The sequence below is a fragment of the Malaclemys terrapin genome, chromosome 13 (assembly GCF_027887155.1).
Source record: "Malaclemys terrapin pileata isolate rMalTer1 chromosome 13, rMalTer1.hap1, whole genome shotgun sequence".
NCBI classification, from domain to species: Eukaryota; Metazoa; Chordata; order Testudines; family Emydidae; genus Malaclemys; species Malaclemys terrapin.
In genome coordinates, this window is record NC_071517.1 from 32,877,951 (window position 1) to 32,894,815 (window position 16,865).

The following is a 16,865-nucleotide window of genomic DNA, read 5'->3' on the forward strand; positions in this document are numbered from 1 at the left end:
AGGCCCAACGATGATCCTGAGGCTTTCTTAGAGACTTTCGAGTGGGTGGCCACAGTAACCCATTGGCCCCGAGACTAATGGGTTGCAGTGCTGGCCCTATACTTAACCAGGGTGCCACAGACTGCATACCATGCATTAGATCCCACCGCTGTTCAGGACTATGCCCAAGTTAAGGCAACGATCCTCAACATCCTAGATATCTCAGAGGAAGCATTCCAGCAACACTTCCAGGGAGAGCGATACCTGCCAGGAGCCCGACCTTGCCTGTTGCCCAGAAGCTGCACAACTCATTCTGGAGATGGCTCAAATCAGAAGCAAAGATGGGGGTGCAGGTCACTGAGCAGGTCCTGCTAGAGCAGTTTGTCCAGATCCTACCCACTGGGGGAAGAGAGTGGATGTTGTGGCATCACCCTGACACCATGACGGATGCCATCCAGCTCTTGGAGAACTACCTAGCCAGCAAGTCCCCCATGATGATGCCCCCTTCAGGGTCAGCTGGAACCAAGACCCCTGTGCCCCTAAAGGATGGTACTACCCATGGACCCCAGGATCGTGAAGAACGTTGGCCTCCTCCCTCCCTACCAAAGCTCCAGAGGACTCGAGGATTTAGGGATGCCAGGGCTTCCCAACCCAGAGGTCCAGAGCCGTTTACCTGCACTCCAGCTCAGGAGTCCACAGGTCCACCAGAGGCCCAGACAGAGCCCTTGGTTGGCCCAGAACTCGGGGAGACCCATCATGACCAGACCAAATGGGTATCCAGGCAGGAAACCCCATGCGCCACCCAAGATCAGGACCCGTGTTTCACGTGTGGTCATTCTGGGCACTGGTTCAGAGACTGTCTGTACATGGAATGAAGCTTTGGGAAGGTCTGGGCTTTGTGAGTATGAGCACCCCCCAGGGAACCAGCAAAACTGACCATCCTGCTGCGGGTAAATGGGAGAGAAGTAATGAATCTACTAGTCAGCGTGTGCCCAGACTCTGGTTCGAAGTACAGTGGTGCCTAATCCCAGCCCCTAAGTGACTTTAATGGTGAGGAGATGTGAAAAGCCTCCGATGGTCGGTCTGGCCCTGACACTGGCCTACCCTAGGCAGGGACTTGAAGTATTTTGGGGAATTGTTAGCCAAACTGGTGGGACCCCTGTTCGATAGCCAAGGGCCCCTGCCTCTGGCCACTGGCCGGCCTGAAGCTGCGACCCTTGCGGGGGAACGGGAGGTTGCTGACCCTGCTGAAGGGACTTCCCAGTCCTCAGCGTCAACCCAGGCCAACCAGACCCCTTCCCAACCAGGAGGGGAGCTCCCCCCATTACCCAAATTGGAGATCCTGACTCACCTCTCTGACTTTGTGGAGGTGCAACAGGCTGACGACACCCTGAGTTGGGCATATGCCTAGGTGGCAGCGGTGAAGGGGGAGACTGTTGAACCTCACCAAGCAGGACAGTTCCCACGCTTTGAGATTCAAGGTGACCATCTGTCATAGAGAAAGACCAACCGACTGAAGAGGTTTGACATCAACTCTTGGTGCCCCGACTGTACTGGAGGGAGGTTATGCAACTCGCCCATGCCATACCCGCGGCTGGGCACCTTGGAAGGGAAAAGATGGTAGCCTGGATTTTATCCTGGTTCTTTTGGCCAGGGATCTACCGAGACATGGCAGACTTCTGTGTCTCATGCCTAGAGTGCCAGCTCATTGCACCTCGGCCAGCTGAGAGAGCCCTGTTGATCCCCCTCCCGCTTGTAAGTGTACCCCTTTGCGGATACAATAGGAAACTAGAATGATACAAATCAAAACAGCACACATTAAATGGATTAAAAACTGACTGGGAGGTCTCAAAGGGTATGTCTATGCTGCAATAAAACACCCCTGGCTGGCCCAGGTCAGCTCACTCAGGCATGCGGGGTTAGGGCTGCGGGGCTATAAAATTGCAGTGTCCCCTGGCAAGAACACACCATTGTGGTCCTCTACTGAGGCAACCTGAGTACCTTTACTGGACCTGAAAAAGAGCTCTGGGTGGAAGTTTGTCTCTCTCACCAACAGAAGTCTGCCCAATGAAAGATATTACCTTGCCCAGCTTGTCTCTCTACATAACTCAAACAGAAAGAAGGGATCCCTGATCCCTTTAGGTATATCTGCACCTTGCTTCATATGGTAGTGTGAACTCTGGCCACCTGCATCTCGTCCTTCCGCCATTCAGTATAGCTACATCTACCACAGTGAAGATCAGTTGTAATGAAGGCACATTACACAGGAAATGCAAATCTTTGGGACACTGCACTAAGATAGATAGATAGCTAAATCAATGGTCCCCAAACTTTTCAGTAGTTTCTTATGACACTACATATCAATATGGGCAGCGCATGGCATACACCCAGATCACTAAAAATACACTTAGCACTAAAACTATACTGAACATAATTTAATCTTTCCTTGCAGGGCCTCAGGGTCATCATTATCATCAATTATCATTGTAGGTGTAGGAGATTGGGCTGAATCTGTAATGACCCTATGACACACCCTGGAAGCTGGATTTTTGAATAAATCCCTGAGATCACTTTGCTTACTTGTCTTCTGCCTCTTTTGCGTAAAAGTAGAGTGCAGAATATGCAATTGCATAACCTCCTGGGCAATATATTAGTCCCAGTTACTAGATTGAAGATTTCTATTGAGAGATATCAGAAATCCCGGTGAATAGAGCTTTCAGGTTGATAAAGTGATGAATAACACAGTTTTCACTGTAAATAGATAGATAGAGAGATATAAGAATGACTGTGCATGCAACAACCTGTCTATAAATAGTTGGTTACAGTTGCACTGATAAAAATAATTACTTATCAAGTACATTTTCCTAACCTGAATTTTATAGTGGTCAAATACATGTCATCCTGCAGTCTATTATCAACAATGGAGCATATGGAAATAAATCAGTATACTCAATGAATTGCTTGTTAGCTGTACTTTAAAAGTTAGGTACCATAATTTGCGGTAGTGAACACCTTATATAGGTAAGGCAGAGATAGCACCCTCATTGTGAGCTATAATCGAATTCCAGACAGCTTTGCCCTCCTCAAAAGGTTCTCAACAGACCAAATAAACAAAGATAAATATCAGAGGGGTAGCTGTGTTAGTCTGTATCCACTAAAACAATGAGGAATCCGGTGGCACCTTAAAGACTAACAGATTTACCCATGAAAGCTTATGCCCAAATAAAAAAGATAAATATATATCTGCAGTGTGGTAGCTGTGTTGGTCCCAGGATATTAGAGAGATGGGTGGATGAGGTAATAGCTTTTGTTGGACCAACTTCTGTTGGTGAGAGAGACAAGTCTTTGAGCTTACACAGGACTTGAAGAAGAGCACTGGGTGAGCTCCAAAGTTTGTCTCTCTCATTGACGGACAGGGCCGGGTTTAGCAAGAGCGGGGCCCGCTTCCTGGGGGCGGGGCTTGCCGCAAGCCCCGCCCCCAGGAATCGAGCCACACTCTGGCCGGAGCTCCGGCTGGGGTCGTGGGGCTTGGGTCTGGCCTGGAGCCGCTCGGTGGCCGGAACCAAGCCGGGGGGCCGGAGCTGAGGCAAGCTGCAGGGGCCGGGCCGGGGGGGCTGGAGCCACGCCGGGCTGCGGGGGCCGGGCCGGGGGGCTGGAGCCGAGCCACGGGGCCGGGCCAGACCCGAGCCGAGCCGAGCTGTGGGGCCGAACTGTGCCAGAGCCGAGCCACGCCGTGGGGGCCGGGCCGGACCCAAGCCGCGCTGAGCCGCGCCGTGGGGGCCGGAGCTGAGCCGGGCCGGAGCCGCTAGGGCCAGGGGTGCTCGGCCGGGGCCTGGCCGGCACACTCGGCCAGAACCGGGGCCGGAGGGAGCTGCTCGGCCAGGGCTGGACTGGGCTGCGCCTCCCCGGAGCCCTTCTCGCGCCCCCCCGCCACCCCAGCTTACCTGGTGCTGCCTGTCCTCCCCTGCTTCTTTTCAGACTTCCCATGAACCTCTGATTCGCGGGAAGCAGGGGAGGGGGAGGAGCAGGGGGCGGAGCATTCAGGGGAGGGGAGGAAGGGGAAGTGAGCTGGGGGCGGTGTGGAGAGCTGCGGTGCAGGGCCCTCTTAGCGCGGGGCCCAATTCAGCCAAATTTGCTGAATCGGCCTAAAGCCGGCCCTGCTGACAGAAGTTGGTCCAATAAAAGATATTACCTTACCCACCTTGTCTCTCTAAAGATAAGTATCTATTATTGGGGTTCTAGCCTACCATATAAGAGGGCTGGATTTAAACCCCTGCTCCAACCCAGACTTCCTTTGTATGCTTGGACAAGTCTGTTGGGGTATGTCTACACCGCTGCTGGGAACATGATTTCCAGCATAGCTAGACAGACTCACATTAGCTTCGCTCAAGGTACCACACTAAAAATAGCCACATGGCCATTGCGGCTCCAGTGGAGACTCTAGCTACTCATCCAAGCTCAGATCCCGGGGGTTAGGCAGGTTTGGACTTGGGTGCTAGCTGGAGCCTGTCCTGGTGCTGCAATGTCCATGCTGCTATTTTTCATGCACTAACACAAGTCTGTCCACCCATGCTGGGAGGCTCACTAAGGGTATGTTTCTATTGCAGTCACAGGATATGACTGAAGCATGAGCAGACCTATCTGAGATACCTTTCATCTAGCTAACTCAGGTACCGGAGCACTGAAGTCCCGACATTGTGACCTTCAGCATGGGCTAGCCCGGTGAGTAATGTCCCAGGGTTCCATCTGGCTTTGTACAGTCTGTGCTGAAACTCGCCCTGCTGGGGCGTCACTGTTCTGAAACCTGAGCTAGCCAGATTGAAGCTAGTTCAGGTATGTCCGCTCGGGCTGCATTCACACCTTGTAATTGCGGAATAGACGTACTTGCAATTTCTCTGTTTTCTGGTTCCCGATCTGTAAAATGGGGGTAGTACCACTTCCCTACCTAACAGCGATAGTGTGAGGATAAACACATGAAAGGTTGTTGTGAGGTGCCCAAATATTATGGTCAAGGTAGCCATACAGGTACTTTAGATCGAAAGTTAGAAAATCTGGCTGTTAAAAATACTGAATAAAACCGTTTTGTTTTATTTTCCTGGGTTTCTTTCTGCTTCAGCTGAAAACCCCAAAGTGCCACCTCCAACTTTTTGTGTAACAAGAATGTTCTTAGTAACCCTTAAGACATAAAGTCTTCAGTAAGGCCCCACCAAGACCTAATTATCATTTGTTTAACTGTATGCCTCCAAAACATTGACGTTACTAATACTCATGATTATTCATTTGGACCCAGCCAACTGCATTATTTTATTCACCAAACAAAAGCTTCACAATGGAAACTCTGGAGAGAATGTCCCAGTTAATGAAACGTTAGTGGATGTCCTTTGTGAGATAGCTGCCCCAGGGGAATCTTTGGGATAGTTCAAGTCCCTGACAAATTTACATCCAATTGCCAAGTTATGACTGGGTTTGTTTTTTTAAACTTGATTAGATTAGCCAGTGATTTTTTTTTTTTTTGCATGGGGTGATTAACCCTTTAGCTACTGCCCCTTCTAACAAGGAGATGTTTCCTTCATTCTAAAATGTAAAGAAGCCAAAGTTCATAGAATCTAAGTGGGACTCAATCTCCGGAGCTCAGGATCCATTGTAAACCTTGATGGCTTGTTGCAACACAGTAAACAGCTTTAGTGCAAAAAACATTTGGCTTACTAAACATTTCTTCTCCAGGGTATATATTATCTATAATAATGTAATAAATACTAAATAAGTACACCATGAGTAAGGCTAAGATATTTACATGTTTATTTTTAGTAAAGGTCAGGAACAGATCATGGGCAAGAAACAAAGTCACGGCTCCCGTCCCATGGAGCTGGCTGGTCTTGGCTCCCTGCTCCAGGCACTGTGATCTCCAGGGTTGGAACATGGCTCGGGGTGGGCAGGCCCAACCTGAGCAGCGCTGCGACTCCCATGTACCATTTTACAAGGCCTGGATTGGGGAGCCGAGACCAGTCAGCACTGTGGGATGGGAGCTGCAGGAGGTGCTGCTGTGGGGTCAGTGCAGATCGAACCTTCTCTGCAGCTCCCCATGTTACCCTTTGGCATGTTCTGGCAAGCCAGTTTTTGGTCATGACCCACATGGTTGAGAAACTCTGCAGAATCTGTCCTTGGACACTGCAACCTACTCTTACTATCCAGTCACTTTGCCGCCCTCATGCGGTACCTTCACCTAAATCCTTCAAAATCAGGGTTCTCCAAACCTGTGATAACACAGACATCTCCAGAGAAGCGCTGTCCTGTGGACTTGTTACTCTTCCATTTGTGATGTTGTCCGCGGTGGGGGAGTGTGGAGAGGTGGTATGTCAAACAGAGGGAAAGAGCTCCAAAGTTTCACGATGGACCAGTGCCCTCCCGTGCCGCAATTCCAATGGACCAGTCTACTCCCCCCTCCCTGTCATCAGATGTTTGGCTGCGTGTGTGTTCATCTCTGCGCAGGCAGCTGGCACAGCAGGCCTCGAGTGAACTGCCCAATGACCACAAGATCCATTGAGTATGAAGGCACCCTGCCAGGTTTATTGTTGTCGAAGCATGGTATAAATATCCTGCAGACTCTACGGGGATACTAGACATGTATGCCCGTGACTGTGGATGCGGCGCAGTGAATGACGGGACTTTCCATTCCCCCCTCAGCTGGCCAAAGATACTCCCTCTGAGACCCCTCTTTATACACCGATACAAACAAGTTACGTATTGCTCCTCTGACATGGCAAGGTGCCACCCTCAGACGTATTTAGGTGACACCCATTACTTTGTACATGTTGGTTTGATCAAAACATCTCTATCAATCACACTGTCTTCCTGACCTTTTCTTTAGGATGGGTCAGGATGCTCCTGTTCTCTTTGGGGAATCGGTTGGTATTGAGGTGTTCTAGTGCCACCCTTCTGGAATGTGTTTGCATCTGTGTTTTGTGCCTAGCACCTCTGAGGAGTGTGTGTTTCTGCAATATCAGCCCTGTTCTTAACAGATTCTGTGAGTAGGGCCTGCCTCTTGCTCACAGCCTGGCTTTTCTTTATATCAACAAAGCTTGGACCACTACTTTAGCCTGGGCTGCAGGCCTCATACCAGGCCTCTGATACAAGGGCTTATGTTTGAGGCCCTCCATTCCCCTCCTCTTAGCTCGCTGGATATGGCTGAGAGACACTTGGTGCAGGACCTGAGAAGGTGCATTGGTGGGGGGGGGTTTGCATTATTCATAGATGCATCTATGCATAGATTCCAAAGCCAGGAGGGATCACTTTGATTGTCTAGTCCAGTGGTTCTCAAACTTTTCAATAAGGCGACCCCACAACTGCATTTTCTCTTCTGGGGGGATCCACCCTTACCCCTGCTCCCCCCTCTCCAGCCCCATATTTCCCCCTCCCCTCCCCAGCCTCCTGCTTCCCCTGGCCCAGCCTCCAAGCCCTTTGCTTTCACTCTCCCAAACCTGCCCCTTCTTCCAGCACCGGCCTGATCCTCTCTCCCCATGGCCAGGGCCGGCTTTAGGCCAATTCCCCCGATTCCCCAGAATCGGGCCCTGCGCCTAAGGCGCCTTTTTAATTTTTTTACTCACCCGGCGGCAGTCCGCTCCGGGTCTTCGGCGGCATTTTGGTGGCAGGGGGGTCCTTCAGTGCCGCTGAAGACCCGGACCGCTGCTGGGTATTCGAATCGGGCCCTGCAGGTCCTAAAGCCAGCCCTGCCCATGGCCAGGCCATGATCCTTACCAGGCTGCCAACCGTCCATGTGGCTGGCTCCAGCCACTTCCTCCACACTGCTGCAGCTGCCCAGATTCTGCTCCCCACTCCAGTGCCTGATGCCCAGGGGAGGTGAGAGTGGGGTCCAAGGCAGCCAGAGCCAGTGAATGGACAATCGGCAGACTGTCCCTGCCCTGCATGTGTCCCAGTGGTGTTTCCCCACCCCCCCGATCCACATGCAGCAGGTAGCAGTGTGGGGAAAGGGATTCAGGCAACAGAGCACTGCTGCCTGCTGCCCAGGGAAACTGAGAGAGCAAAAAATCATTTTGAAACTATCGAAACAGAACTTGATTTTTATTCAATTTTTTTCTTAATGTTGTAGTCTAATTTTTGTGGTTTTGAGTGAAACAATTTGGCAAAATTGACATGAATATGCAAAATGTTTCACTTGATCCAAATTGTTTGTTTGGTTTTTTTAGTGAAAAAGAGTTTTGTCTGAAAAATTTTGCCTGTGTCTATCACCAGAATGCTATCATACCAGCTCTCTGGCCTTTTGGCAAGCATCTGTTGTGAAATGCTGGCAGCAATGGGAGATGAGATTTCTCACAGTTTTGTAAGATCTGTCCCCATAATTTCTTGGCAACTGAAATTAATTAATAATAATCCAGAATAAACGTAAGTAAAAGTAGATTAAAGAAAAACCCCTTTGAAGCAGGATGGCCTTTTGGTTAAGACACTGGGCTGGAACTCAATATAGCTGGGTTCAGTAAGGAATATAAGAACTGATGCACTGAGTGAGACCCATGGTCCATCCACTCCTGCATCCTCTCTGCCTCCAAATCCCTGTGCTACACTGAGCAAGTGACTCCATCTCTTTGTGCCCCATCTCCCCATCTGTAACGTGAGGATAATAGCCATCTCTTTTCCTGCCTTTTCTTTGTCTTGTCTATGTAGGCTAAGATCTTCAGGGCAGAGACTAAAGCAGGGCCCAGCCCAGTGTGCCTTTAGGTGTTACAATAATCCATATAATAAATGGTAACCAGACAATACTCTTGAGTGGTGTCATAATTTAATTTCATCCTTCAACTCTTTCTCCTTTCCCACCTTTTGTCTGTTCTGCTTATTAAACTATAGTTTCCCAACACAGGGACTCTGCTCATCATCATCATCATCTGGGTTTGTACAGTGGCTTTTACAATGGGGGCTTGCTGTTGATTAAGAACCCTGTTCCACCGTCTCTCTGTGCCTCAGTTTCCCCATCTGTAAAATTTGGATAATAATCCTTACTTACCGAGCAGGTAATGGTGAAGATAAACACATTAGTATGTTTTAAGCAGTCATATCCTGGGGACATGAGGTGCAGATAAGTAACTTTTTACATTGTGTATATTTTCAGCTAACAAGTTTGTTTTAATTGAATGGCTAGAGGACAAAACCCCTGAGAGACCTGAAAAATAACAAGTTGTTTTTGCCTTTGTTGAGTTTATTTAAAAACAAACCAAAGAAAGGCCTGGGATTTAAAGCCACCTTTGAAATATCTCAAACCTTTTCGCAGGCAACCCTTGGAACCTTTGGGTTTATTCATAGGGCAGTGGACCTGAGAAGGGAACGAACCACTCTTAACCTTTATTCTTTTAGTTGATTGATCTTTTCCCCACAGTGTTATATGGACATTTTTATTATTTTAGCCTTTGCTTATGTCCAGTGTATTGTGTTTACCTTTTTGAAGCTGGGACAGTGAATCAGATTCACATCATGGGACAAACAGCAAATACTCTGTAATCTGCTGAAGAAAAATAAACTAACAATTGTTATGCATGCATACACGACCAAAACTGTGGTTCACAAAAACTTCAGCCCATTTATAGTCTAACCTAGTGAAAATCTGTAACAATGTAGCATTGTAAATTCATGCCTCCTGTATCATATCAGTTTCAGTTCAGTTAGAAACACATTTTCATTAAATTTATCATACACTAGCAAACTATTTAATTTATCTTTGTTTTATTCGTTTTTTCCCCCCACACCTGGAGCCAGTGAGAGGTACCCAAAAGTCTTCTACAATACCTGGCACTGTTCTGCAACTTTGCCTGAGGAATTAGCTTAAAGTGATCCTTTTGATTAATAAATCCGGATCGTGTACTTTTACAACTAAAGACACTATGCTGTTCTCTCACAAATGAAGGTAAGTGGATTTTATAATGAATGCTGTGGTGATGAAAATACCACACTGAGGAATTTGTATATATATTGGTGAGAATTAATGACCAAATGATTGGAAAGGATATAAACTCTCAAACTTTGGAACCTAAACTAACTTCTAAGTCTTGGGGTTTAGGAGGGAAACTTTCCTTGTGGGCTGGTAATTGCATAATTAACCACTAGGGGGCTTCCTACACTTTCCTTTAATTCAAAGCTGATACTGGCCACAGCTGTAGATAGGTGATTGAAGGAGATGGACAAGTAGTTTGTTACAGTCTGGAAATGCCTATGTTCCTAGAAATAAGAATTAAGAGACTGGAACAAATGGACTACTAGTTAAATTCAGAATAAGGAGAGGACTAGAGAAGGTTTTGTGGCTAAAAGAACAGGAGTACTTGTGGCACCTTAGAGACAAACACATTTATTTCAGCATAAGCGTTCATGGGCTAAAACCCACTTCATCTCATTCATGAAGTGGAAAATACAGTCGGAAGATGATATATATACAAAGGCACTGGATAGAGATTCAAAAACAGAGATAGAAAAAAACATGCATAGACGCAGCCCCTACCCCAAGAGCTGAAATGTGCATATCGATGCCCCACAAACACACGCTTTTGGATTGTTTGGGAATCTATATAAAATACTACATAATACCAGGGTGGAACTGATGTCCTTCTTTAGCAATCACTGTTTAAATTGGCAATGTATCAGATTTAGACTGAGATTTAATTTTGAGCTGTTGCATTCTTCTCTGCTCCATCGTGGGCCATATTAATAACTTCCTCTCACTGGTATGTTCCTGGCCAAATAAAAGAACAGTGTGCACCAGAATCACTGGTACGCTAGGCGTGCTTTACAGCACTCTGCAGCAAAATGGGGAAAGCAGCCAAGGAAGCCATACAGCTCGTTCACCTGTCTGTTTAAGCCAGGTTGATGGCTGCTTTGCACGACTGGACCAATGCAGCTCTGGACCCCACAGCATAGCAGTAAATCTGGGGAGGTGATTTTTCCACTCTGTTCAGCGCTGGTGGGGCCTTGCCTGGAGTATTGCATCCAGCTTGGGCACCACAGTTAAAGAATTTGTGAGCAAATTGGAGAGAGTCCAGAGGAGAATAATAAAAATGATAGGCTGTTTAGCAAATATGAGCTGAGAGGAAAGAACTGGGCATGTGTAGTCTAGAGGATAGAAGTCTGAGGTGCGGGGGGAGCATACATAATAATGGCCTTCAAATATGTAAAAGGCTGTTACAAAAAGGACAGTGATCAGTTCTTCTTCACATCAGCTTAGGATAGGACAAGAAGTAATTGGCTTAGCTTGCAGCAGGGGATATTTAGGTTGGGTATCAGGAAAAGCTTTCCGGGGCTATGGCTACACTAGAGAGTCTACAGGGGGTAACAGCAGGCAGCTAATGACTGCAGAGATAACTGCGGTGCCAAGTGGCACCAGACTACAGCATCAGCAGCATTGGTCAATGTCCTTCCCCTCTCATTTTCAGGGATGAGAGGGGAACACACTTCCGGATCTTTGCTGACCAAGGACAGCCAACCGTGAGCGGGGTGCAGCGGAGGGAAAGGGAGTGACATGTTAAAGGGACTTTCGTTCGTCAGATTTTCTCTCCACACAGTGGGAAACTGAGCCAGAAGATACTGCCCAATGCACTGTGAGGTGGGTGTTTGCTTAGGGTTACATGCTTTGGAATCATGGTTGTGGGTGTTTCTCAAAATTAATTCCAGGTTCCCTTTCCCTTGTAATAAAAGTTCTCTTTTGTTACACACAGATTCATTGCTTGCTAGTGGGGCAGTTATTGCCTTTTAGAAGTGCCCAGGGGTGGCGTTTAGTTTTCTCAGATTATTGGGTGGGGGCTGGAGCCAGCTCTGTTTTGTATTGTTAAGAGGAACCTCTAGATAGTGCTGCCAACTCCACCTGGTAGAAGGGATACATGTACAAACAGAGCCTAGTATGATGCTGCCCTGATGTTATCTGGTTAAAGAAAAGATGTCCTTAAGTAAATGACTTAATCTACCTTTTGCCTCAATTTCCCCAACTGTAAATGGGAGATAGTGTCTGCTTCCTTCATGCGCAGGGCTGTCACGAGGCTAAAATCCATTGCTGACTGTGAGGCGCTCAGATACTACTGTGATGAAGATCACATATGTGTGGAGATAGATGGAACCTATGAACCTTCTGTGCTTTATCCCCCTTGAATGTGTTTTTTGTCATTTGTCTCTCCCCACCCCTCTCCCCACCCCATCTCACCCCCTGTCACGTAAGACATGATGAGAAATCTTACATGGCAGAACAGAAGCTCCGTGTCAGAGTTTATCCTGCTGGGATTCTCCAGCCAGCCTGGGATGCAGATGCTGTTCTTTTTGGTCTTCCTGGCCATCTACCTAGCCATCCTCTTTGGGAACAGCCTCATCTTTGCCCTTATCAGGATCGACTCTCGTCTCCACATGCCCATGTACTTTTTCCTGGCTAACCTCTCTTTACTGGACATCAGCTACACCACCACCACTGTGCCGCAGATGCTGCTCCACCTCCTCTCCAAAAAGAAGAGCATCTCTTACACAGGCTGCATTATCCAGATGTACATCTTCCTCTTCCTGGGGATAACTGAGTGCATCCTCTATGCTGTGATGGCCTATGACCGGTACGTGGCCATTTGCCACCCGCTGCACTACACCCTCATCATGAGCAGGTCGGTCTGTGTCAAAATGGCCGCCAGCTCTTGGGTGGGTGGTTTCTTCTTTGCCATGGTGCACACTGGCGTCACCATGAGGCTGCCCTACTGTGGCCCAGATGAGATCAACCACTTCTTCTGTGAGGTGCCAGCCATTTTGAAGCTGGCTTGTGAAGACACACGGGTCACTGAGGTGGTGCTTTTCGTGATGGGGGTGATACTGCTCATGACCCCGGTCTTCTTGATCCTGGTTTCTTACGTGTTCATCCTAGCGGCCATCTTGAGGATCTCCTCAGCGGAGGGGAGGTTCAAGGCCTTCTCCACCTGCACTGCGCACATCACCATGGTTACACTCTTCTATGGTGCTGCCATGTTCATGTACATGCGTCCTGTCTCCAGCTACTCACCTGAGAGGGACAAATACTTCTCTTTGTTTTACAGTGTGGTGTCTGCCCTCCTGAATCCTCTCATCTACAGCCTGAGAAACAAGGATGTCAAAGGAGCTCTGGTCAAATTGATGGGTAAAAAATGACCTTTGCATCAAGGGGGAAGAAGAATTGTCATGTGGTTCAGGACTCCTGGGTTCTGGTCCCAGTTCTAGGATAGGAGTGGGGGATAGTGGTTACAGCCAGTAGGAGTAGAAGTCAGGACTCCTGGGTTCTTTTCCCAGCTTTTGGAGGAGAGAAGTGTCCAGTGGCTGGACCAGGGAGGAGTGGGGATTCAGGACTCCTGGGTTCTATTCACCATTCCAGGAGGGAATGGGGATCTAGTGAGTTAGAGCAATGGGCACTAGGTATCATAACTCCTGATTTCTATCCCTCGCTGTGGCCCAGAATAACTGTGTGACACTGGGAAAGTAAGGCACAGAGAAAGGGAATGAGCTGTGTTCAAAACCCAGGACTCCCCCTGACTGCCTGCCATACTGCCTCTCAATTTTGAGTTGTTTAAGTTAATAGAGCTGCCCTGTTATACGTCAGGGAGCTAATGACAAGACATTTTAAGTGAAGGCTCCTTAACTATAGAAATCACTGCTCCATCCATTATGTTTGGACTGACATCCTTAGATGGTTTAAGGCAATACAAGGTGTATCTATTCCCTAAGGTGAAATTCATTCCTGTGTAAAGATCCAGCAGAAGACCTATGTGCCATGAAAGGACAGAATTTGCATTGTTTTAAAACTGGTGCAAACGCCTATGTGGACACATTTATGTTGGTTTATAAGGCAAATGTATACTAATAGAATGGTGTCAATACACAAAGTTGCAGAAGTAAATGCTTCATTAAATTATGTGCCAATCAGAGCTTAATTGAACTTAAACTCTCAAAATAGGATGTAAATGGTGCATAGGTATTTTCCTGGCCCTTTGCTTGGCTGTGAATTTCAGCCCAAATCTTTGGGAAGAGGTTGATTTTGTGGAGAATAAGTGGGCCAGTTATTAGTAGGGCTGGATTGCATGGGCAGGGACACATTCATTAACAATCCAGTTTATGTTTGTTGGCTTGTATGTTTATGTTAAATATGCATATAGAGATAGAGACACTTTATATAAATAAAACTAATTAATTCATATTAATGACGAGCTCCAATAGGGATTTTTTTCATCCCTACACGTCAAAGCAGGTAACTATTATTAACCACCTTTTACAGTTGGGGAAATTAAGGCACAGGGCCTGCAGTGTCTAGCTCTAGGCAAATCCACCAACCAGTCATATAGCCAGGAATAGAACCCAGGGCTGTTGAGACTAAGTTCAGTGCTCAATACATTAGGTGACTTTGCAAGTATTTACCAGTGATTGAACAATTTTGATTTATTGCCACACTTACCAAATAATTCCATTTAAATTTTCTTCAGAATTGCTGATCTCCCTTCAAATCTCTCCCCAGGCATGTCTGTTCTGCAGAGTTCACTTGAGTGACTGGCACCTGGGTCTGAGCACAATATGAAAAGTAAAATACAAATTTAAAAAATGTAAACGTGACCCATTTTTTTTTCTTTTTCACAATTTACCATTTGGAACAAAGAAAAGAAGTGTGAAAGAGTACGGTTGACCTACTTTCTTACATATTTTATATATTCTACCTTTTGAAGAAGTAAAAAAAGCAAGGTAGGAACTTGGGGAAAAATGAAAATTCAAAATCTGAAAACAGAAAACAAAAATTTGGCAGGTTCCAAAAGTCAAAATGAAATGATATTTTTAATTCCAAGTTTGGAATGTAGGACATTATTCAAAATTTGCAATTCATAACAGAGCACATATTCTCTTTCAAGAATCTGAGTGCTAACAATAAAATAAAAAACATCAAATGTTTAGAAACTCAGGAAATGCAGTTTTAAAGTTGTGTTTCTCAAACAAGGCACCCAAATGGTCTAAATTCTGACCCACTAGAAATGCCTGCTGATTATATTCTCTTCTTTGTAGAAGATAAAATGTATGTATAACAGAAAATTGGCTTTGCTACTTGTTTAATATAAACTTGTCTCATGCTGAATGTACTGCAAGTTCACTGCACTAATCTTTGTTATTTACATGCATTTGCTCCACTTTCATGATCTGAATTATTGGCAGTATATGCAGCCAGTCTAGCTTTTCCTCATATGACATTTAGACAATCGGAAGCATAGCGCCAGAAGGTGTGATGCAATGAGGTACTTTGTGTCATGAGCACCTTGCAGGACAGATACTTTAATAAAGACTGGGTATTGTGTGCCTTTGTTATGCTGCTCATCTAAGCAATTTCTTGTATGCTGCATACTGTCAATGTCTGTGAGCTTGTCTATATGTACAGTGCTGCACCGGCTCAGCTGAATCGCTGTAACGCTTAGTGAAGATGCTAACTATGCTGACGGGTGACCTTCTCCCATATTCCACCTCCCTAGATTGACCAATTTAGGTTGGACATATTCCTGGAGGTTTCATCACATGACATAATCTTTAATTAAAGCTTCACCTTTAATTCCTGGAGACTCCAGGACAGACCCCGAGAGACAGTAGCTGTGTTGACAGGCGAAGTCCTCCCATAGACCTAGTGCAGTCTACACCAGGAGTTTGGTAGGTATAACTGCATCCACACCCCTGAGCAATGTGGTTATACTGAGATAAATCCATATTGTAGACTAGGGCTAAGAAAAAGGCTGTAAAGCACCATGACCATTATTCAATTCAGCAAAAGTGGCGTAAAAGACTAGAGGACATGAGGAAATGGTGGGGAAAGTGAATGCTTTTCAAGGAAGAATAGAGGGCAGTCAGATTCAGATGTGTCTGATGGCAGATGAAAGGGGCAGGGCCTCCCAACACCCTGTCACAGCCGCACCAGGTCTCCCTCTGTGTCTCTTTACAGCAAGTTCAGCCAAGCCAGATGGAGGTGTATTCTGGTTTCTGATTATTCTGGTCTCCAATCAGCTGTCCAACCTTGTCTCCTCCCTTTGCACTCAGTACATAGCCGTAAAAAGCACCGAAGGAAACTGAGGCACATGACTCACAAAAATATTGCCAACATTTCCACATTCATCACACAGCCATACTTCCCTTGTTCCCAAGTCCCAAGTGTCTGGAAGTTGTTGACTCCACCCAGAGCGAGCCTGGGACTGTGCTCAGCACATCCTACAATAATGCCGATGATTCAATGTGTCAGCAAATTCCCCATATTTCATCAGTCACACAACTAGGACTTCCTTATAGGAACACCCACACTACCTTTGTTCCCAAATCACACGTACGCTGCACCTGGCCCCTGTTGTATTAATGACGATGGAATAAATGGGTCCGAAGAGCCAAAGGTGTCAACATGACCCTAAAACTGTCCAACATTAAACAGCTTTAAACAAGGTCTGGGGTTTGGTATATAAAGACCTTAGTTTGCTTAGCACCATGGCAAACACACCATTAAACAGCCTTTTGACTTTTTACAACAGTATTGCAAAATATATTGTCTCAGCCAGCTAAGCCAGACTTTTTATAAACAGAAGACAAAAGATGGGTAGGAAAAAGAAGAAATGAGGTGGAGAAGATAAAGGACACACGGGAGTGAGGGTGGTCACGGGTCCACAGGATTGGTGCTACACCCCCAGCTTTGGAACAGTCTCTAGGAGGAACCCCTTCAGTATGCCAGACCCCAAAGGGTTCTCACTCCTCCCACACAGGGTAGGCCATGTGGCCTCATTAGCTTCTTGATAGAACCTCTGATCTTCAGCCCTCCTGCTTCCCCCGGTGAGCTCTGTACAGTGAGTCCAACGGAGACAGACTCCTCATCGAGACATGTCCACTCTTTGGGG

General features: G+C 46.7%; 1 protein-coding gene across 2 annotated transcripts; it reads left to right on the plus strand.

Moving 5' to 3' along the window:
• The first annotated feature begins 2,899 nt into the window (after nucleotides 1-2,899).
• Nucleotides 2,900-13,122, plus strand: LOC128848334 (putative olfactory receptor 2B3). Of its 2 annotated transcripts, XM_054048309.1 has the most exons (2): nucleotides 2,900-2,922; nucleotides 12,216-13,122. In XM_054048309.1, exons 1-2 carry the CDS (start codon nucleotides 2,900-2,902, stop codon nucleotides 13,120-13,122), a joined length of 930 nt encoding a protein of 309 aa, XP_053904284.1. The 2 variants fall into 2 exon arrangements, with proteins under 2 accessions (XP_053904284.1, XP_053904283.1); XM_054048308.1 differs by lacking the exon at nucleotides 2,900-2,922 and having other exon boundaries at nucleotides 12,187-13,122.
• The last annotated feature ends 3,743 nt before the right edge of the window (nucleotides 13,123-16,865 follow it).

What these genes read in the sequence shown, in the direction of transcription:
- LOC128848334 (XM_054048308.1), top strand. Translation starts at nt 12,187, where the DNA reads ATGAGAAATCTTACATGGCAGAACAGAAGCTCCGTGTCAGAGTTTATC.